Genomic DNA, 23506 nt, shown 5'->3' on the forward strand with positions numbered 1-23506 from the left:
TTTCCTCCCCAACTTGCTTCTTGGTCATGATATCTGTGCAGGAATAGAAACCCTGACTAAGACAGACCGGTATGACTGTGGAGTGCTCTGACCCTTTTCTTGTGATCTCATAGTCCCAGACAAGTCCCTTGTGCTGGGATGACCACTCCCATCTTCCTGTTCCTTAGAACTACCTGGTTCCTCATTTTAGAAGCTCTTCCTACCAACATCCCACATGCAGATCCTCAACTCAAAGCTTCTTTCACACATTACCTCCTAACTCACTTCCCCAAAACTACTCCATTTAAACTTCAGACACTCTCAACTCCCTAGCAACCCTCCCCGCCTCGTTTCCACCCCTAGAGTAGTCAGCCAACACGTGCTGAAGTCATACATGCTTTGCTGACTCGTGGGCTGACAACAAATATCTATAGGCAGGACATAAACTCCACAGGGGAGGAGTCCTTGGCCAAGCTGTTCTGCCACCTGCTGTATCCCCACTCACTGCTAAAAACAGTGCTGGACTTAGTTTCTCAGCATTTGAGTACACGGATGAACTTCTGTGATTGTGGAGCACTGGAATATTGCTGGGTCCTGAGACAACTTATTCTCTTGGGTTCTCTTTAGCCTTTTTAATAACTGTTGCTTGATCTAACATCCATCCTTGCCTGTTAGGTAAGTCATTCTGGAATGTAAAAACCTCTAACTCCTCCCAACCACAGGCTAAGAGTACCATCAGAGAGCATCGAGGGATCTGATGCCCTCTTCTGGTGTGTCTGAAGACAGATACAATATTCTCATATAAATAAAATAAGTAAATCTTTTGTGTTTGTTTTTGTTTTTCAAGACAGGGTTTCTCTGTGTAGCTCTGGCTGTCCTGGAACTAACTCACTTTGTAGACCAGGCTAGCCTCGAACTCAGAAATCTGCCTGCCTCTGCCTCCCAAGTGCAGGAATTAAAGGTGTGCGCCACCATCACCTGGCAAAATATGTTTTTTAAAAAAAAAACAATTCAAAAAAAATCAAAGTCAGGTCTCTGGAAAAAGTCCTAATGACTTTAAACAAACGAAGAAACATTTATGCAAGGAAATCTGTTTACAGTTGATCATAAAAACGGCTGTATATTAAACCAGCAAGACAACAACTCCACCATAGATGAATGAGGGCAACTGTGAACAAAAGTATCATTTCTCCCATCTCCCAAGGTTCTGCTGTTTCTAGAAGACTCGGGAGGAAAGGTTAAGAACCATGAGTGACTCAGCACCTTCACTCAACGCAGAGAAGGAGAAAGGAGGACCAGGAGAAACAAAATCAAAGTGTAGGTGCTCTCAGCCTGTTCCTACTTAGTGACGTGGAGTCAAGGGATGAGATGAGGTTTTCCAGCAAAAACAAGTTTTTCTTCATGCCTGAAGAAGTGCCATGGGAACCCTGGCCCCCTGTCTTGAAATCTACGTCCCTTGCAGGGCCTGCCACTCAGGATCTGGAATGAGAGTGGCAGCCTCGCAGGTCTCTGAGATGCCTTCAGGATCTTGCTTCCTTCCATGCACGTTAATCTCCCATCAAGCGTTCGCCCAGGCACACCTCTGATGCAGCCAGGTTAAGGATGGTCCATCCTGGTTCTGCTTCCCTGTGGATGGCGCCGCTATCCTGGTTCCATGCTCTGAGAGATCACGAGAGGCCCTGCAGCACTCCACACTTGGCTTAATGGTGGGCTTCCCAACGAGTAGCTTAGTCCATTGCTCTCTGGATCTCTGTGGCCACAACTCAGCCATCTTTGCCATGCTGTAAGAAGGACAGCCTTCCCTGTGGTCCCCTCCGGTCCCCTGTGAGACTCTTCTCATTTCTACTTAAGGTCTCACACAACAGCTTTTCCGCTCACATTTCTGCCAACACTCTGGTCAGCTACTCAAATGTCTCTAAGAAGATCCAAGCTGTGTCTACACATATCTCCCTTCTGGGCCCTCCCCAGAGAACTACCCTCGACACCTTGTTTAGATTATTCTATGGTTTTTCTCGCCTGATCTTCCAAACTCTTCCAGCCTCTACCTACATCCTAATTCCAGGCACTTGTTACAACAACACTCTTCATTATCAATCTCTTAGTGTATCTGGGCAACTATAACAAACAACACAGTCATTTAAAAAGAACAGAATTATATATCTCACCATTATAAGGAAGGCAAGAAGTCCCAGATCAGAGCCTAGGTAGGTGTCTAGTAAGAGAGGCTTTTTATTGGAGGCAGTTCCTTGTTGCACTCTCTGGGGAGAAGAACTAGCATCCTCACTGGTAGATGAGAAAGAACAGAGCAGGAGGCAGGGAGCAAACACTTCCATTAAGACTTTCCACATGAGCACTTAATCCCAATTTCACGAGGACTGCTCACTGCTCAGTAACCTCCTAAGGGACATCTCTCTTAATCCGGTTGTACTGGGGTTCCATTGCAACATGAACTTAAAAACGAAAACATTTAAGCCAGAGAAAGGATACTACCATAGAAAATGGATACGCCCTGGCATTCGTGGAAGGTAGAGGAGAGGATTTAGGACACTGATGATGGCAAAGGCAGAAAGCGCTGAAAAGCCAGGACAGGATTGCTGCCTGTGCACAAACAGGCTCGGCAAAGGCTCACAGCACAACTGCTCCTACAGGAAGACCACAGACCGCCCGTACCTGCCAACAGTCCTCCGGAGCATCTTACCTAGGAAGAAACGTTAGCGCCGCCATGTCTAGTGAAAACATGAAATGCACTGGTATCATTCTTTTTTATTGATCTTAGACATCAGCAAAACTAGATAGCACATTGTTCATCTATCCATATACACATGGCAATGGTTTTTAAACACAAAAGGTTGAATTACAGGGGCTACAGGTAGCTCAGTGGTAGAGTATGTGCTTGGTTTACCTGTGGCTCTGGGTTTGAACCCAAATAATACAACCTGGGTTAAAACAAATGCAAAACAGAGAAAGGCAGTTCTCATCTACGGTGCTCTTTGCCTGCTTGCCCTGCTTCTGGCTGCCAAGTTGAATCCTTCACTAGTATTAGGGCCTCTACTTCCTCAGAATTCTCGAGTATACTAAAGACCTGTGACATCCAACGTCACGGACAGAACAACTATTGTGTTCTCGTACTTGCCATTGGAATAGTGGAACCACGGTCTGCAAACCACTCTAATAATAAAGTCCCACTTACAGGGGGGGTCATTCTGTCGGTTCTCATCCTCTAGAGAACCCTACTACAGGGGAGAAAGGTGTATGTGTCGTGTGTGAGGTGCACGCATGAGTGTGCTGGTGCATGCACCCATGTGTGTGAGTGTGCAGGTGCATGCATCCATGCGTGGGAATGTATAGGTGCATGCGCCCATGTGTGTGAGTGCAAATGCATGCATCCATGCATGCACGTGTGGAGACCAGAAGAGGACATAGGCTGCTTTCCTCTATCACTCTCCACCTTCTCCTTTAAGTCAGGCTTTCTCACTGAAATGGAAGCTAGCCATTTTAGCTAGGCCGGCTGGTCAGCTAGTTCCTATCAGCCTGTTTCCGTCCCCACCTCCCACAAGGCTGGGTTAATAGGTGACTGCTGCCACGTCCAGCTTTCTACATGTATGCTGAGAATTCCAACTCATGTCCTCATGCTTGCCCAAGTGCTTGTACCCTCTCCTCAGCTCCAATACTCTTTTTCTTTTTTCATTAATTTGTTTATTTAGTCATGTCACATCCCAATTGCAGCCCCCTCCCTCCTCCTCTCTCAGTGTACCCCTTACACCTCCCCCAATTCCAAACCTCCCTTCTCTGAGGAGAAAGGAAAGGCCCCCATGGGTACCCTGCCCTGACACATCAAGTCACAGCAGGACAAGGTGCAGCCTCTCCCACTGAGGCCAGACAAGGCAGCCCAGCTAAGGGAAAGGGACCCAAGGACAAACAATAGAATCACAGATAGCCCCAGCTCCAGTTGTTAGGGGCCCCACATGAAAACTAAGCCACACATCTGCTACATATGTGCAGGGGGCCTAGATCCAGTCCGTGTATGCTCTCTGGTTGGTGGTTCAGTCTCTGTGAACCTCCACGGGCTCAGGTTAGTTGACACTGTAGGTCTTCTTGTGGTGTCCCTGAGCTCTCTGGGTCCCTCCACGCTTCACTCTTCTTCTTAGGTCAGGTGAGGTACAGAGGCGTAACTTATTATTACATTTTATAACTGGATATACATGATTATATGTATTTCTTTCACAGCCAATGAACTGACAGAATAATGAGAAAAATGCGAGGTGATCCAAGAGTGAAAACAGGGAGATGCGGGGGGGGGGGGGGGGGGATCTCTCTGTAAGGGAAACAGGTACAATAGCTAGGGCAGGGCACAAGGCAAATGGGAGGGACATCAGAATAAATCTCCGGGGATGGCTGCATGCACAGAGGGAGGTAAAGAGGGGAATACGTCCAAGATTCCAGACAGGTAAAGAGGAGATCAAAGGTATTTGGCAAAGAACATGACCTTGAAAAGAAGCCAGATGTGTACGCTAGTTCCACAGAAAAGGATAAAAAGCAGCTTGAACAGCTCGGTGACTCGTAGAGGGGGATGAGACAGAAGGACTGGGGGTTCAAGACCAGCCTAGCCTACAGATTGGGACCTGGCCTCAAAGAAAAAGGAAAAGGAAAGAGGAAAAACAAAACAAAACAAAACAAAAAATGCAAACAAACAAAAACCAAGTAGTAGATCTAAATAACAGTTAGGGGTTGGGGAGAGGCGGTGAAGCCAGGGAGGAGAGTTAAAGACAGCACACCGGATTGTACGATTTTCTTTCTACAAGTAAGAAAGAGTAAGAAGAGACAAGACTGGGGCAGGCCCCTCCTAGGAGCAGACAGCCTGTAAGCTGTAAAGCACAAGTCAGAGGGACAGCTGAGATAAGGAACACGCTGCTGGCGCAACCAGCTACTCAGTCGCAGGACTTTTTGGCACCAGCAAAACTTACATCCTGAAAGGGCAGATTTCACAATCTCTGGCCATTATTTGGCTAGGGGGTGCAGCTCCGTGCGCAAGCACAAGGCCCTGGGTTCCGTCTTGCCGCGGCTGGTTTTTAATGTCAACTCGACACGGGCTAGAGTCATTCTGGAATCGGAAAACTCAATTGTGGCAAGCCTGTGGGGCAGTTTTTAAATTAATGATTGATGTGGTTGGGTCAATCCCACAGGGAGTGGCACAGGGGACTTGGGGGGGGGGGGGTACTAGATGATATAAGAAAGCAGGCTGAGCAAACCATGGGGGAGCAAGCCAGTAGGCAGCACCTCTCCATGGCCTCAGCATCAGCTCCTGCTTTCAGGTTCCTGCCCTATTTGAGTACCTTCCCTCAGGGTGGAATGTGGGACAGTAATTTGAAATACATCCTTCCCCAGAAAGTTGTTTTGGGTCACCGTGTTTATCACAGCACTAGACACGCCCCAGCCACACCCAAAGAAAGGTAAAGCTTTTCCGCTTTACTTAACTGGGTCTACCTTCCATCTGCTTTCATCTTTAACTTATCGTAAAAAAAAAAACAAAAAAAAACCAACAGCTGAGAGATGCAGGTGTAGACAGAACTTTTAAGGCCAGAAGTCCATCCCCAACATCACAAAAAAAGAAAGGAAGGGAAGAAGAGGCACTGTCAGAGCTACACCCCCCCCCCCATGTTCTTTTCTCGTGTAAATCGGGTCAGTAATGAGTCACTCGACCAAGGTGACACCTTGCACTAGGGTTAAGTTATCAGTGAGCAGCAACACCACCCCTCTTCTGATCCAAACTGAAGTGATTGTCAGTAAAGCATTTAAACTCCAGGCACAGAGCTGCAGAGCTGGCTCAGTGGTTAAGGGCACTCACTGGCTGCTAATCCGGAGGTTCGATTAAAACTCCAGTTCCAACAATATGAACTAACCAGTACCCCCTGAGCTCGAGTCTCTAGCTGCATATGTAGCAGAAGATGGCCTAATTGGGAAGAGAGGCCCCTTGGTCTTGCAAACTTTATATGACCCATCACAGGGGAAGGCCAGGGCCAAGTAGTGGGAGTGGGTGGGTAGGGGAGCAGGGGCGGGGTGGGGTATAGGGAACTTTCGGGATAGCATTTGAAATATAAATAAAGAAAATTAAAAAAAAATAAAAATAAAAACTCCAGTTCCAGGGGATCTGCCACACTCTTCTGGACACCAGACACCTAACATGGTGTACAGACATATATGCAGGCAAAACCACTCATACACATAAAAATTAAATAAAAGAAAATAAAGCTGTAAAAACAAATAAAAACAAAATTAAAAAGCCAGCTTGTTATCGAGCACCTGTAATTTAGGCATCGAAGACTCTATATCACCTGGCGATTACTGCCTCATAGAAAACCCCCTGAAGAAAAACACAGAGAGTGAAATAATGCTATATAATTCATTCATTCTTGAACAACCGAAAGGTACCTTTACATACCATGGAAAAGAAAGCAGCGGGCTGTGGTGACTTATGCCTGTAATTCTAGCACTGGGTAGGGAGACTGTGGTCGATCAGCCTGGGCTACACGGTAAGTAGTGGGCTAGCCGGCACTGCACAGCAAAACCTTCCCATCTCAGAAAAAGAACCACATTATTACATACAGTTCACACTCCCTTCAATATACCCAGACCCTTAAGAGCTCACAACAGCCTATGCTATTGCCTGGACTTCCTGGCCTCTGGGGTAGGAGCTAAACAACTCACTCAGTACTTGGAAAGCATACTGCACGGGATAGATTTTAAATGCTGTAAGGCTGGTCCCTGTGTGTAAGCAGCTCAGAGTTAAAAAACTAAGCCAAATCCATTAGTTTAGTAACACTAGATGGTATGATTAAGTATCAAAAAGCCCCAAAGACCATGTGTTTTTGAGAACGCTGCTCAGGCTGACCTAGAACCAAATACTGCTATGTTTTCTCTTATTAACAAGCTACCTTGAGTGAGTTATTTAACATCTGCATGAGTTTCCCCGCCAACATGGCCTGGATATCTTTCACAGTTCTAACACTGAGAGGTTAGCACAGACCCCATGGGACCACCTAACAGTCTCTCATTCTTGCAGGTTTTGTGGTGTATCTGAATGCAGGACCTTACGATGGATAATTCACTACAACAGCTCACAGAAACGCATTATTAAGGACACAATGCAAGAACAGCCAAGTGGAGGAGATGCTCAGAGCACCCCAGAGATGCCACGCCTTCTGTAGACAGGCCACCCCCACACCTAGGATCTTCACAAGGTTCACTTCCTAGAAACTCCCCCAAGATCATCCTTTAGGGGTTTTATGGAGGTTCTGCTTGGTAGGCAGGGTTGATAAAAAGCATGAGTCATTTGTGATTAACTAATCCAGTCCCTTTACCCCCTCAAAAGTTGGGGTGGGGAGGGACTGAAAGTTCTAACACCCAAACCATGCGGCTGGTTTCTCTGGTGACCAGACCCCAGTTATAAAGCACACCAATGCCTGCCTCTTAACAGACCCCAGGGAAGCTGAAGGGTTCTTCTTGTGAACAATAAAGCATTTTCCTCTCACTCTGAATAAAGAAATCTCAAGGTCCAGGAGGGCAGGACAAAGATCAGATCTGTGTTTCCTATTATCGAACCTGTGCCTCGGGACTTGGACACTGTGGCAGCTCAGAATGCTTCCCTGCAATCTGAACCACGGGGATCTCTAGTCCAGTGGGAATCTGCCCTGGGAGGCTTGTCTGATCACCACTGAAACAGAATCATCCTTATCACTCCCCATTCCCTTACCTGAAGGGGACCCTGCAGTGTTCAGGAGGGGAATTGAACCCACAAAGAGAAGAGAATAAAGACCTGGTTCAGACTGACTTCCCCAACCTGGATTAGACTTCAGGGAGTCTAATGCCAGGCAGTTCGCAGCCAGAATATTTAAAACACAATTTTTGGTAAGGGTTTCCAGGCAACAATCATTTCAATCCAGGTGCACAGTAAAGCTTAAAGTGTGACAACATAGAAGTTCCTTTGCAAACTACATGTGACCGCAAAGGCAGGTAGATTCTTTAGCTAAAAGGCCTAGAATCTAGTGTGGTTTCACAGGATCGTAGAGCTCAGCAGGCCATAAAGTACTCCTGACATCTCCCCTAAAGGTGGGTGAAGGTCTAGGGAGGGAAAAGTCTGGGATAAGCATTCTGGGGAATTTGGGTGAGGTCTGCCCCTATAGCAAAAGGTGGGTGAGTCTGCCTCCACAGATAGCAAATAGGTCACCAGGTCATTAACAAAATCTACCCTCAGCTTTCTGGATGGAATGAAGGTATTTGATTTTTACACACACACACACACACACACACACACGCGCACACACACACACACACACCCTTGAGGAGACATTCCAGCTTGATTAACATCTCTGGTTCTCTTAGTGCTTCTCTGTGAGTTAAAGACCTTTGTGCCCCCAACACCTACTCCTGCCATTTGTTTACAATCGCACCCCTAAGCCATTCTATAGGAAAGAAAACTTCCCTAAAGGAAAGGTCTTAAATCATAGCTGCACCCTGGGACCTTAGCATTTCTGAAACAATATCCAAAAAAAAAAAAAAAAAAGCACGTGCTGAACCACAGCAAGGACAAAGTGGCAATAGAATGATAAGAGTTAATATTGGGCAGGTGGGCGGGGGCTGGGAACAGTCACTAGCAGAATGCTAGAGGTCCTGAGCACAGAGTTCAAGCAAAAAATCTGTGTCAGAACACTCATGAACACAGGACCGTGGGTTTGTCTTTCAGCACCGCAAAGACAGAGTAAAGACAAAGTGGCACGGGTCCTAAGAACTGAATGAGTGAACACACGGGAGTAAAAACTAATACAACGTCCCGCGTCTAATAGGTTCAGTGACTTTACCATTATCAGTGGAATTCAGAAGCGGGCGAGGCCAACAAGAAACAGAGCAGTTAACTGACTGCTTCAACAGAGGAGCAGGTCTTCAATTTCACCTGATTAGATAAAGACTTTACTCTTTCAGGGAGACACTGCCAAAGATAGGGGCATCTCCTTCTCAGCTCTGGCCACCCCACCCAGTGTGGGCTGTCTTCACACTCTAAGAATTACCTACTCAGCTACCTCTCTCCCTGCCCATCCTTAAACCTACACCCCTCTCATTCCTACACACCAGAGTCTACATGAATTTCACTAACAAGGGGTGCTGGGTAAAATTGCTGGATTAATTAATTTCAGAGACCTGTACAGAAGGAGCAAGCTCCAGTCCAGCAATCCAGACCTAAAGAAATATGCCCAGTATTAATTTCTATATCAATAACCAAGTGCAAGGCCAGTTGAATGGCTCGGTGGGTGGATGCACCATCTTGAAGCCTGAGGACCTGTTTGCTGAAAGGAGGGAAAACCAACTCCTGGACATCTTCTGCTGACCTCTCACACCTAGATTCTCTCCCCCTCCCTTCTTCCCTATATACACATAAGACAAATAAATAAATGCTTTAAAAAAAAATTCAAGTGAAAGTAAGGCAAGATGACTCAGTGGGTAAAGGCACTAGCTTTTAAACCCGATGGCCTGACACACTGACACACATGATGGGAAAATGAGCACTAAGTCCAGAGAGATGCCCCTGACCTCCATCACACACACACACACACACACACACACACACACACACACACAAAATTCAAGTGCAAAGATCATGTCAACAGGGAAAGAAAGGAAGCAATCGCCATGACCACCCACAAGGGAACCATCAACAGACTATGGGGACACCTACGACACTCTGGGAAACAATTTACAAAATATAGCTCATTGGAAAAAAAAAGTCCGAGAACATAAAACGTGATTTCAATTAAGCTAGACAAAATATTTTAAAACAATGCACAAATCTTCAAGAATTCAACATATGCCTGCAACCTATACAAGTTTCACCAAGTATTTGCTGATTGAAAACGCACATGAAAGAAAAGAAAAACAGACCTGCTTTTCGTGTTAAATATTCTACGCTGTTTGCATCTCTAAGAGGCTGCATTAATTAACCTCCTGTATTATTAAAATAAAAGCCTTCAAGCTGCAGGACTTGGATGTAGACCTTTTGAGGAGCATTAGTCAGGCATTAGCGAGGTATTAGCACTCCCAGGCGCAACTAGAGTTTTTACACAGCAAGCCCACGCTCAAGAGCTCTTTAATAAGAACCGGGGAAAGTGCTGGGCTCAAATGGTTGTACACCAGAGGGCTAGCGGCACCCTTGATCTAGAGGGCTTTCCTCCCGGGTTCTCAGGGGTACGTGTCCACAGTCACGAGCCTGGAGGAACCGAGGAGAAAAGCGCTTTGGGCAGGTGCGTACACGCTGCGATCGGGCAAAGGAAACTTACTTTCCGACTGGCCTCTTTGGCTGTGACCTGTCTCTCCTGTTCAGGCATCGTCCCCACAGACGCCAAGTTCTTCCTGGGATCCATCCCCGAGCCCAAAGGTCACCTGGTTGCGGGGGGGTGGGGGGGGAGAGGGAAGGGCGACTTTACAAGCCAGGGAGAGGAGGCGCGAAGACGCGCATCCGTGGTTCCTGGGGATCACAGGGCTCAGATCGCCCAGCCCCGGCGCTGCGGACTCGGGACAGCGAGGTCCGCGGTGCGCTGCAGATAGGGTGCAGCGGGGACCACAGTTCCAGGACGCCCCCTCTCCACCCCGCGCCCCGCTCCTGCGGCCGCTGGGGACTCGCCGACACCTGGGAAAGAGCGGACTCTGTACTGGAAGATTAGCTCGTCGCCCGCCCGGACCTCCCATTGGGTCCTAACCGGCTGCCAGCGCCGCGGTGGGGGCGGGGCGGGGCGCCCGCCAAGGGGCTTCCAGACGGGAGGGGGGAGCGAAGTGGGCGGGGCGAGCGGGGTGGGAGGGGCGGGAGAGCCGGCTGTCCATCACAAGCCACGCCTCCCCACACGCCCACCACCGCAGCGGCGTGGCCCAAGTGGGATGGGCCCGTGTGCGCCCCGCCTGTGGGAAGCGGCTATTGGGCAACCTGCAGGAAGGCGTGTAGGCAGGGGGCGTGGCTAACGGCGCACGCTTCCTCAGGAGCCAATAGGATAGAAGAACAGGCAAGCGCTTCCGGGCTGTGAGCGGGGGAGGGTGGAGTAAGATGGCGACGGACACAGGGAGCTGGTGCGTGTACGCCGTGCTGCGGTGAGGATCTGGTGGCCTGAGCTCACGAGGGCGTGGAGGGTTTGGAGGCAGTCCGGGTACAGTCTGTAGAGGCGCTTTCTTCTTCGTGCCTCGGTTTACCTCGGTTGTTTCGCATGCCTCGCTACTGGCCGATCAGCGGTTTCCTTAAACCTGCTGCTTCGTAAACCAGTTGGTTGATTCTCTGCTCCTTGACCATCTGTTGATTTCTTCTTTCCTGGTTGATGTTTAAAGTTGTAAATATACTGGTTTTGTCTTTGAGATACATAGCGTTTCTTATGTAAGAGTTACATGAAGTTAGTAGAAATAAACAGGAATGTTAACCACCCGGTGGTCACTACTATTGTAGTCGTTCCATATCTCAAAAGTTGTTCCCGTCCTATGAAGGCCTACCTAAGTTCATACGTGTTTCTGTTCACGTTGAACATTTCTAGCTAGCGAAATACCGTTCCGAAGAGCAGTGGACACATGCATCCTTGCCAGAGTTTGTATTACATCTTCATTTCTGAGCTTTCTGCTTCAAGGTCTGTAGTGATTGCTAAAAATATGAATAGGCTAGTTTGTTCTAGCACATTCTTGGCCTTTTCCTGATAAATGGAATGCTGCCATCCCTGTACAGTGTACACTGTAATGAGAGATTTTCTGCATTATAATGGTGATTGATAAGTAATCCATAGCTTTGGATTGCAGTTACCTTTCTTTAAAACATTTGGTTTAAATAGGTATATATGGGCTGGGAATCAAGTGTTTGCCTGATATCTGTGAGGCCCTCAATCATCACCACTAAGGGAAAAAAAAATAATTGGCTGTTTTATCAGACTTATGAGCTTCAGAACTTAATATTAAGCAAATGTGTAAAAAGTAAACCTTAGTTTGTAGCTGACTTTTTAAATTGACAACAGGTTGATTTTCACCTTTTATTTATCTCAGGTTTTTCTATTCACTCTTCTTTCCTGGACTGATGATATGCGGAGTTTTGTGTGTATATTTGGTCATTGGTCTTTGGGTTATCAGGCGACATCTACAGAGAAAGAAGAAGTCAGTGTCAACCAGCAAAAACGGAAAAGACCAAATGGTGGTTGCATTTTTCCATCCATACTGTAATGCAGGCGGCGGAGGAGAGAGAGTTCTGTGGTGTGCTTTGAGAGCCCTGCAGAAAAAGTAGGTATGCATCTTTCTTAGCTCAAACGCTTGCACTGCCGCTTGCTAAGATCACAGTAAATTGTAGTTTCCACAGATTTCAGTGTTGCACAGCTGTTAGCCCAGCTTCCCTAGAGTCTAAAGTGGGAGGATCAATGGAGCCCAGGAGTCGTAAGCCGGCCTGGGCAACATGAGAAGTTCCTCTCAAAATGGGAATTTAAAAAAAAAAAAAAAAAAAAAAAGCAGCTAGCTTTTAAAACATGCTTTTATTTCTCAGATGAAAACACTTAAGCTACATGAACAAAACCTGTCTAAGACTAGACCCTTCAAGATCCCATCCTGGGTAGAGAGGAACTCACAGTGTCCCATTAGTGAAATGCTAACAGCAGTTAATCCTTGCTGGAGATGGGGGAGTCATACTGCTTTGTGCTGTAGCCACTAGTAAGTTGCCTTTGTTTAAAACTCTCCCCCTGGGCTCACCCGGGCAACCCTAACTAAATGCCCACACACCGGAGAAAGACAGGAAGGCGGGAGAAAGGCTTGCTGGGAAGAAGAGATTTGTTGGGCTGGGGAGGATGATAGGATAAGGGGGCACAGGATATAATCTAAGTGCGTGGTATACGGGAGAACAGGTGGGGGTAACCACGTCATGAAAAGTAATTTACTTGTTTTCGGTTTTATTGAGGCAGGGTCTCACTATGAAGCTCTCTGGCCATCCTGGAACACACTCTGTAGACCAGGCTGGCCTCAAACCCGCTGCCTCCCAAGTGCTGGGATTAAAGGTGTGCACCACTATACCCACCTGAAAATAATTTTTTAAAGAATGTTATAAAATATATAAATCTCTGGGGTCTGTGTGAAACCTATCCAGGTGAGAATATAGCCCCAGATTCCCTTAGAGAAGCAACCTCAAATTATCTTAAGTGTTGTAATTTTTTCCTTAGTTGGCATGCTTTTTAATTGAAAAAAATTTACAATTGTTACCAAAAATAAATAAATAAATAAATAAATAAGTATATAGTTTTGGGGGAGCATGCATGTGTGCATGTGAATGTAGAGGCCTGTAGCTGATAGTGGATGTCTTCCTCCATTGCGTTCCACTTTATGTTGAGGCAAGATCTCTAGCTAAACCTGGACCTTGGGATTCCTGCCAATCCAGCTAGGCAGCTTGCCCAGAAATCCACTTGTCTCTGCCTTCCAGAGTGGGGGGATTACGAGTGGCTGCCACTGTGTTGTGGGCTTGGCGTGCAGACAGTGGTTCCTCATACTTGCTGGCACTGAGTCATCTCACTGGCCCAAGTCTGCATTGTATTATTATGTTAGTAGCCAGGGTTAGTTATGTGTGTATGTTACCTACAGTGTGTTTAAAAGAATTTGCTATATTCGAACTAGATAAGTAGCTGAGGAAGTCTGAAAGCTGATACAGCAAGGAAACGATCTATGTGTAGCTGTACTTTTAATACAGAAATTAATTTTTTAAGGATTTTATCTCATTTTGGTTTATGTGTATTAGTTCCAGCATGTACAAGTCTACAATATACATGCTCTGCCCACAGAGGCCAGGAAAGGGCATGGGATCCTCATGAGTTACTGTGTGGTACTGGGAATTGATTCCAGGTCTTTTGTAAGAACAAGTACTCTGAGCCACTGAGACATGTCCCCAGATCCAGGAATTAATTTCTTAAAGGAATGTGATTAACTGTCCCCAGCCAGTCAAACTTCATTCTGTAGCTTACATATTTGGTGGTGGTGGTGTGTTACAAATGAAAGGGGAGAATACTAAGTAATGCTTTAAAGTTATAGTTCTATCAGGGCGAGGAGGGTAGCTTAGCAGTTAATAGCGCCTGGTGCCCTTCCAGAGGACAGGTCAGTTCCCAGCACCCAAGTCGCATGCTTGGTAACTGCCTGTAACTCTAGCCCTAAGGGATCTAACACCTGCTTCTGCCTTGCAGAGGTTCCTACATACATGTAACCTATACTCACACACAATCACAACCAATACACATAAATAAAAATAAACCTTAAATAGAATGATGATTCTATCTCAAGACAACTTTAATGAATCTTAGTTTTTTGTTTTATTTCATTATCAATTTATAGGAAGGGACTCCACCCATTTGTTTGATTTATGATGCTAAAGGTTGAACTCAGGACCTTGTGTATGTTGGGCAAGTGCCCTACAGCTAAACTCCTTAAAATAAACATTTTTAATATGTCCTAAAAATGAAAACATCTAATATGTCAGAAATTTATATTGGTGTTTGCCCCATTTAAAATCCATAGAGAAAGAATGGCAAATAGTTAGACATGATATCTTAATCTCATCAGCTAACTATAACAAAATACCTTCAGCTGGATATTTTATAGACAAAAGAAAGTTATCTCTCATAGTTCCAGAGGTTGGGAAATCCTCAGTCAAGAGCCAGAGGATGTGACGCTGTACATAACTGCCTTTTGCTGCATTTTCATGTTGTGATGGGGTGAACAGACTCCTTTAGTCCTCTTACAAGATACCACAGAGGGTCTGAGTGGACCTCAGGGGTGAAGTGTATGTGATACATGCACAAGGCCTTGGGTTCAGTCTTCAGCAGCGAAAACATACCACTTTAAGAAGGCACAGTTCCTGGTCTCCCCATTACAAGTCCCTTTCCTTCTAATGTCCCTCTACTAGAGACTAGAATTCAATAGACAAATTTGCAGGTGACAGTCAAAACACAGCACAGGGTCTCATCTGAAAGATTAAGAGTAGAAACCCAGAGGAGGGATGGAGTCAGTTTAAATTCAATGAATGAAAAATGGTAGAAAACATTTTTAGTATAAAAATAAGTTTGCTTATGATTATAAGGAAATTGTAACATTTGGCTTAATTGTAAACTAAATTAATGACATTTTATTTCAGGTATCCTGAAGCAGTTTATGTTGTGTATACTGGTGACATTAATGTCAGTGGTCAACAGATACTAGACGGTGCTTTCAGAAGGTTTAACATCAAGTTGGCTCACCCAGTACAGTTTGTTTTCTTAAGGAAACGCTACCTTGTGGAAGATTCCCGCTATCCTCACTTCACATTGCTAGGCCAAAGTCTTGGATCCATCCTTCTTGGCTGGGAAGCTCTGATGCAGCGCGTTCCTGATGTTTACATAGACTCAATGGGATATGCCTTCACACTCCCTCTGTTTAAGTATGTGGGAGGTTGCCGAGTCGGAAGCTATGTTCACTATCCCACGATCAGCACTGACATGCTGTCTGTGGTGAAGAATCAGAATCCTGGATTTAATAATGCTGCTTTTATTAGCAGCAATGCTCTTCTCAGCAAAGCAAAGCTCATCTATTACTATTTATTTGCTTTTATTTATGGCCTTGTTGGATCTTGCAGTGACATAGTCATGGTTAATTCTTCTTGGACACTAAACCACATCCTCTCACTGTGGAAGGTTGGGCATTGCACTAACATTGTTTATCCTCCTTGTGATGTGCAGACATTTCTGGACATCCCTTTACATGAGAAGAAGGTGACCCCAGGGCATTTGCTGGTTTCCATTGGCCAGTTCAGACCTGAAAAGAATCATGCTTTGCAGATCAAAGCCTTTGCTAAATTGCTAAATGAGAAGGCAGCTGAGTCAGGCCATTCTCTTAAACTTGTCCTTATTGGAGGGTGTCGCAACAAAGATGATGAGTTTAGAGTAAACCAACTGAGAAGTCTGTCTGAGAATTTGGGAGTTCAAGAAAATGTCGAATTTAAAATAAACATTTCATTCGATGAATTGAAGAATTACTTGTCTGAAGCAACAATCGGTCTGCATACTATGTGGAATGAGCATTTTGGGATTGGTGAGTTTTGTTTTTTAACAAATTATTCGATACTGCAAGATGTGCATAAGGTCCTAATTACATTTCTGTTGCTGTGACAAACATGGCCAAGGCAACTTAGAAAAGAAAAATTGGGAGCTCTTGATTTCCCGGGGTTAGAGTCCATGGTAGCAGCACAAAGGCATGGTGGCTGAAAACTTATATCTTGATCTACAAGTTGAAGCCAGAGAAAAATGCACGGAAACTGGTTTGAGTCTTTTGAAACATCAAGACCCGCCCCCAGTGACACACCTCCTCCAACTAGGCCACACCTCCTAATCCTTCACAAACAGTTCCACCAAATGGAAACCACACATTCAAATATATGAGCTTATGAGAAACATTCTCCTTCAAAACACTACGGTTGTTTTGATAAAAGGGTATTGTTCTGGAAGCCTCTACTTAGTCTGTCAGTTCTGTTCCTTTAGAGAACCCTGACTAATACAGAGTGACACAGGCAGCTACAGATGTGGTGAAGATGGGGAGAGTGAGAACCAGAGCAGCCTCAGGAAAGAACTGAGCAGGAGCAGGTGAGCAGGCAGAAGAAAGGGCGGCTGCAGAAAAAGGTGGTGGAGTGTGCTTTGGAAATGTGGAGCTGGTATTTGGTGACAAAAAGAAAGGGCAGCTGGGCCCCAGGCCCTCGTGTCCTAAGGAAAGCAGTGTGGCAAGAGAACAGGACGCAAAGGTGGAAGCGTGGTAGGCTGAGCAGAGTTAGAGGAGAGCAGCACTGCTGGGTCTGCTTAGGACTGGAAGAAGCACAGCTAGGAAAGGCTGGGGCGAGGCCTTTACACCCTCGTGCGCATCAATTGACAGGAGACAACCGCAACAACAGAAACTTACCCGACCCATCTTGCTGCCGGACACAATTGAGGCAGCTGTGCACCTGTGAGCAGCAGCACGCTTAGTTCTCTGAGGCCGCTACACTTTTATCTGCTGCTGTTATCAGCATCTGAAAACTTTACTTTTGGTCTTTCCTTCCTCTTGTTTCTGATACTTGTTAATCTTTTGTCATCCTGACAGTGTTTTCTAGCCTTCTACTCTGTGTAGTATATTCATTTTTCCCTTCTTTGAGACAGAATCTCAGACTTCAGACTGGCCTGGAACTTGCTGTGTAACTGATGGCCTTGAACTCTTGATCTTCCTGCATCACCCTCCCAATGGCTGGGATAGGTGTGCACCATCACATGTAGTTTTTCTGTGGTGCTAGGGTTCAAACCCAGGATTTCATATGTGCTAGGCAGGCACTCTGCCCACTGAGCTACACCCTCAGCCCCAGTGTACTGACTTTACAGAACATTTCTGTAGATTCCATCTAAGGACTAAAGAGCATGAACATGAGTGGTGTGGAGCTCATGCACTGGGTAAGAGTTCACTGGGCAGCATGAGGACCTAGGCCAGTCCCAGCACCTGTGTAAAAGGTGGCATCATACCTGTGACTCACCACTACCACTGGTGCTAGTCTAGGGCAGTGGTTCTCAATCCTCATAGTGCTGTGACCCTTTAATACCATTCTCATGTCATGGTGACCCCCAACCATAAAAGTATTTTTGTTGCTACTTCATAACTATAATTTTGCTACTATTACGAATCAAAATGTAAAATATCTGTTTTCTGATGGTCTTAGACAACTCCTGTGAAAGGGTCCTTTAATCCAAAGGGACTGTGACCCACAGGTTGAGACCAACTGGTCCAGTGGATCTTTAGCTCATTGGCCAGCCAGTCTAGATTCCAAATCAGTGAGTGTCTCCACAGGGAGTGGAGAGCAGTAGAGCAAGCCGAAGTCAACTTGTGGCTTCCATGGGTCCATTCACAGGCAGGCGCACACAGCCCTTAACAGCATTTTACTTTGTATCATGTTGGTAAGCAAATTTCTAGACTCAGAAATACTCAACCAAATGTTTCACGGGGCTCAAAATATTTGAAGGTTCATGTTCACCAAAACGTAAAGGCATGTGGTTTCTCTTCTCTTTCTCAGGAGTTGTCGAGTGTATGGCAGCTGGCACAGTTATCCTTGCACACAACTCAGGAGGCCCAAAGCTGGACATTGTCATTCCTCATGAAGGACAGATAACTGGCTTTCTGGCTGAGAGTGAAGAAGGTTATGCTGACAGAATGGCTCACATTCTTTCTCTGTCTGCAGAAGAGAGACTCCAGATCAGGAGGAATGCTAGAGCGTCTATCAGCAGATTCTCCGACCAGGAGTTTGAAGTAGCATTCCTGTGCTCCATGGAGAAGTTACTTAGTGCCCAGTCTACAGTCTAGGTATTTCATATAGCATGGAGCTGGGGCTGTAGGTCATGGGAGAGCCTGTGCTTGGTGTGTGCGAGTCCCGAGTTCCATCCCCAGCACCAAAAGTAAAAGGAAACACCTTCACCTGTAAATATCTTCTAAATTTATTCTTATCATAATAAAAGCAGCCTGAGCAATTCTCAGCAATATGTATATAGACAATGCAGTAGTTAACAAAATGGCAGAATTTATGTGGAAAAAGTAATTTCACAATCTCGCGTAGCTTTTTTTTTCTTCTTCTTCTTCTTCTTTTTTGAGACAGGGTTTCTCTGTATAGCCCTGGCTGTTCTAGAACTCACTCTGTAGACCAGGCTGGCCTTGAACTCATAGAGATCCGCCNGCCTCTGTCTCCCAAGTGCTGGGACTAAAGGTGTGCCACTACACCCAGCTTCATGTAGCTTAATGTACAGATTTTACTTACTGTTTCAAAATCTGAACAGTACAGATCTCAAAGAAAAAAAATTACCGATCAAACTTTCATATGCTCATACATCTTTTAATCTTTTCCTTTCCTTGTCTTAATCCTTGAGTGCTCCTGCCTCCACCTCCCAGAACACACCCGTGTATGCAGTGCTGGTGATGGAACCCAGGGGCTCCTACAGTCTAGACAAGCACTCTGCCGACTGAGCTAAGCCCCTACCTAACCTTGCATCCTAAGCCCCAAACCCTGCTTTTCAAATCACTTGTGCTTGAGAGAACATAAAATAATATTTCCTGGGTTTTTAATCTGCTCTATGATGCTGGAGTACCACGTAGAGCCTCAGACTGTGAGGAGGAGCAGGGACGTGTATGCTAATCACCACCGAGTGGTACTGAGCTGGTCTCAAAGACTGCCTTCTGAAGGAAAGGGGAGTGCTGAGAAAAATAGCAGGCTTTCAGCTGGCACTCTCAAAATGTATTCCTAAATTTTTTGATTAAATTCTGTTCGAGGGGTGGGTTTAGGGTTAGAGATTGAACCTAGAGCCACGCTCATGATACACAAGTGTTCTAACCCCTGAGCTACTTTACCTCAACCCCAGGAGTCCCGAAATAACAGCGTGGGTGACCCTTTTAAGTATACCTATTAATTTTCTTAAAAGGAAAAAGAAACTTCAAACAGGCATCTCTAACCCTACACCTAAAGTGTCAGTCAGGAGATGGGGTGGACTCATTTCTTCATGGGTGTGTGCAGATATGTTAAAGTCAAAACGGGTAGTAATCTTTCCCTTAACTCCCTTAACTAGGTTTGTGTGGGAATTGGGTTTTGTTTAGTACCTACCACAGTTGATTTGTATGGGTTTCTCATCTCTTAATAGCCCCATTTAAGGCTAAAAGTCAACCTCAATTCATTCAAAAGAATATCAAGCTAAGTTACTTTTCTGAAACTGACCTGTATTTATAGTTTATAGTGTATATACATATATATTTCTGGGTATAAATACACATATATAGTTTTAATGAACTTTTTCTCTCTCTTCTGGATATGAGCCAAAGACCACCTAACGAAAAACCCAACACCAGAGACAAGAAGCTTCCTTTGAGTTAATTTCCCAGGGTTGTCCAAGAGACTCCCCGAAGCATACAGCCTATTGTTTTTGCCCTTGGTTACCCTGAGAGGTGGAAGATAAGCCCCAATTGCTGAAGACACAGTGTACTTTAGAAATAGGCCAAAAGACCCCTGAGCTGGAACTGACCTGAAGGTGGAGAGAGAGAGAGAGAGAGAGAGAGAGAGAGAGAGAGAGAGAGAGAGAGATGGAGATGTTGCTGCCCCCGGACTAGCTTTCATAGTAGGAAGGTGCCAGGCAAGCTTCCAAAGGGGAGGGCAGCCAAGAGACTGACCCAGCTATCCCACCCATAAACCACATCAAAAACCAGCATGGCACTCACACTGACAGTAACCAACAGCTCTTAATTGGACACACAACCTGCTCAACTAGTAACTATTCAGCACTAGAGAACAGCCACTGTTTACTAAGCCAGCATAATTCCTAACAACAATCTATAAACATCTGTCTAGACCCTTAAAGTATACAGTTCTACAACTATGGCCTACAAACTAATGCCAACATACACATTTTCTCTCTAAATGAATATGCATTTCACTGAGGACTCTTTCCTAGACTGAGATTTCACTGTGAGATCACAGTCCCTAACACGTGATATAGAGGTCTGTTGGCTCTTTACCAAGTAGTTTAACACTATAAAAACAATTTTTACAATTTTTTTTTTTTTTACAAAAGTAACCACTAGTAAAGGTTTTCTGCACTCCCATTATTACAGATAGATGTGTTTACAACTCTGTAGTTTCTTGGTTTCTTAGTCGGTAGCTGAAAATCAGTATAAATTTCACCTGGCCTCTATTCTGCATAACTGGCACATGTGTGGGGCTGAGGCTGTGACTCTGTAGGAAGCTGCCTGTAACATGTGAGCAAGCTTGAGCCACAGCACAGCAACAAATGATGTGTGTACAGTTGTGTGTGTGCAGATGGGACACTAAAGGCAGCATTCACCATTCTGTACATACATAGTTCCTTCTGGTTAAATGAATTGCCCACAGTTTGACACTTGTGTTTGAGCGTACAGACGAGGCACCCTGTCTCTTCCAGCTGGTTGTTGGGTTTGATTGTTGGTTGTTTTTGCTTTGTTTGGATCTAGCTAGCTTCATTATCTATCCCCAGTTACATTGTTGATTCACTACAGTGGAAACTCAGCAAACCTTCAGCTGGGGTTGGAGATAATTCAGTCTACAAAGATTTCAGAGACTGGAGGTGGACGGGACCTTCCACATTCTCTATTTTGTTTTCAACTTCACAGACCAAAACAATTTAAAGAACTGAGTTGACTTCTTCATTGTCACAAAACTGGTTAATGACAGAATCAGGATTCTGGCCTCGTAGTCTGACTCTTGGCCCACTCTCTTATGTTAAGGCCAGTCTTTGAGGTAAACCACACAGCCTACACAAAGTAATAGGACTAAAGTAACTTAAAGTAATTCTAGAAATTGGAATGATCATAGATGGGAATGTGGTGAAAGAAAAAATGATTCTCAATTTCTTAGAAGCACTTTTTCACTGACTTTTCAAGGTTATGTTTATGGGCTAAAAGCATATGATTTACAGCATTCCTAATCATGCTTTACAGATGTTTATTTTTTCAGGTAGGTACTATGTGAAATGTTGAGACTCATCTTTATCTGTTTCTGTGAGGCTTCTCGGTGGTTAAGTCCACTACAACTATGATTTTCCCCTGTGTGGTCCAAGCATTCAGTTTTGAGTTCACAACAGTGGGGGTTCAAATTCCTGTTTACATTGATACCACAGCTGTGAAGTATATGTTACATAGTCTTTGTATAATATATTTATATCTAAATGTGATGTAGAGCTATTGATACAAAATTGTATCTAAATGTGTCAGGTGATTTCATTCATTCAATTAAAATGTTTTTACATCATCTTTCCATTTCCTCTTTACCTTCCCACCTTTCTACCTCTGGAATTCATGGTCTCTTTTTCTTTAATGATTATTGCTACATATGTATGCAAATAAATACATAAATGCAACCTGCTGGTTCCCTTTGGTGTTGTTTGTATGTATTTGCTTTTAGAGATGGTAATGGATAACCAGTTAGGGGGTTCACCCCTGAGGAGAGCTAATTCTCTCTCAGCATTCATTAATTCCCTGTAGCTCTTTATCTAAGGCAGTGGTTCTTAACCCCTTTAGGGTCACATATCAGATGTTTACGTTACAATTCATAACAATAGCAAATTATAGTTATGAAATAGCAGTGAAATAATTTTGTGATTGAGGGTCATCAGAACATGAGGGAACTATAGGTATTAAAGGGCCATAGCATTAGGAAGCTGGAGAACCACTGATGGAGGGTTGGACCATATACAACTTCTTCAACATGTCAACTCACGGTGTGGTTATTGTTTAGGTCTTGTTTGGGCATATTGTTGATACTTTGTGGGTGTAGATTCCCTGTCATATCTAGAAGATAGAATATTGTAGCAGACTACCTGGTCTTCTGGCTCTTAAACATCTTTCTGTCCCTCTCCTCTGTAATGTTCACTGAGCCTTAGGTCAGTGTTGTAGGTGTTTCAGTTGGGACTGAGAGCCCCACAGACAGTTGTTCTCTATATTTTGGCCAGATTTAGCCTGTGATGGTTCTTACGTGCTGCATAAAAGACGCTTCTTTGGTCAGAAGTGAAAGCTACACTTACTGTGACTACAAAGGCAAGTATTCAGAATACAATTAGGAAATAGCCTGACTTGTAGAGGGAGCAGTAAGTAATACATTCTTCTCCAAATCCCATAACCTCACTAATAAGGTGTGATTTCCCTTCTGAAGGGGGAGGTACCTTACATTCAATTTGGCAGCTAATAGTTACCATCAATATATAATTACCACTCCTACGCCTTTAGGGACTGCTTGCCATGCCGGTCTTTGTTGTGTTTATAGGCATCACAGCTGAGGAAGACTATTGGTTGCCCTCCTTTGGTAGCTTACAAAGCACCTTCTAGTACTCTGAGATCCAGCTCCCAGGAAGCTTTCAGTCAGATCACCCTGATTCCTACAAGTCTTGTGTCCAAACTGGGATGTCTTCAGCTATAGCGAATGTCCTTCAACTTCTGGGAGGCAACAAGGTTAATAGCAATAGGCTATAATTGTTTAGAGTCTCTTAATCTCCCCTATCAACAGCTCGGAAAGAGGCTTCTGATGTCCGGTACTGGGGATTGTATTAAGTAGCCTATGGCTCTTGGGAGAGTGGGAACATCCTGGATCTGCTGGAAGAAAAAATCTTAAGACTGGACCATTTTTCTGGCTCTTTATGAACCTTTAAAGCAAGTTAGCTATAGATGTATCCCACATACTTGGTTTGAGTGTTAGAGATCAAACCCAAGTTCTCATGCATGCTAAGCATGTACCTTATCTCTGAGCTGTTCCACCAGAAAAATTACATTTATACTCTATTGTAATAATTTCCAGAGAATGTTAGAGGGTAAGCATAGAAGCAAAATTATAATAAGGACCAGTACTTTCAGAATATGTTTGTGTAAAAGAATCACTGGCTACAAAACCTTGTTATGAATAAATGAGAGTGCATCTGTGGGGCTGGAGAGATGGCTCAGCAGTTAAGAGCAC

At 44.8% G+C, this 23506-nt stretch overlaps 2 protein-coding genes across 7 annotated transcripts in view; one reads left to right on the plus strand and one right to left on the minus strand.

Annotated features, from left to right (window-relative positions):
* The window catches only part of Atp7b (ATPase copper transporting beta), a 75136-nt gene extending 64492 nt beyond the window's left edge, over nt 1-10644 (minus strand). Inside the window, exon 1 of the mRNA XM_021219276.2 lies at nt 10305-10644. Coding sequence (XP_021074935.1) covers nt 10305-10388 — 84 coding nt within the window. The 5' untranslated portion in view covers nt 10389-10644. The remainder of the gene's footprint in view (nt 1-10304) is intronic.
* On the plus strand, nt 10232-21906 carry Alg11 (ALG11 alpha-1,2-mannosyltransferase). Of its 6 annotated transcripts, none has more exons than XM_029531861.1 (4): nt 10232-10268; nt 12034-12264; nt 15143-16074; nt 18068-18676. In XM_029531861.1, the coding sequence occupies exons 2-4, from the start codon at nt 12065-12067 to the stop codon at nt 18352-18354; spliced, it is 1419 nt and encodes a 472-aa protein (XP_029387721.1). In that variant the 5' UTR covers nt 10232-10268; nt 12034-12064; the 3' UTR covers nt 18355-18676. The 6 variants fall into 6 exon arrangements, with proteins under 6 accessions (XP_029387721.1, XP_029387722.1, XP_029387723.1 ...); XM_029531862.1 differs by lacking the exon at nt 10232-10268 and adding an exon at nt 10336-10402; XM_029531863.1 differs by lacking the exon at nt 10232-10268 and adding an exon at nt 10506-10557.
* Nucleotides 21907-23506: the final 1600 nt, after the last annotated feature.

Source organism: Mus pahari, chromosome 19 (genome assembly GCF_900095145.1).
Source record: "Mus pahari chromosome 19, PAHARI_EIJ_v1.1, whole genome shotgun sequence".
Taxonomy (NCBI): Eukaryota; Metazoa; Chordata; class Mammalia; order Rodentia; family Muridae; genus Mus; species Mus pahari.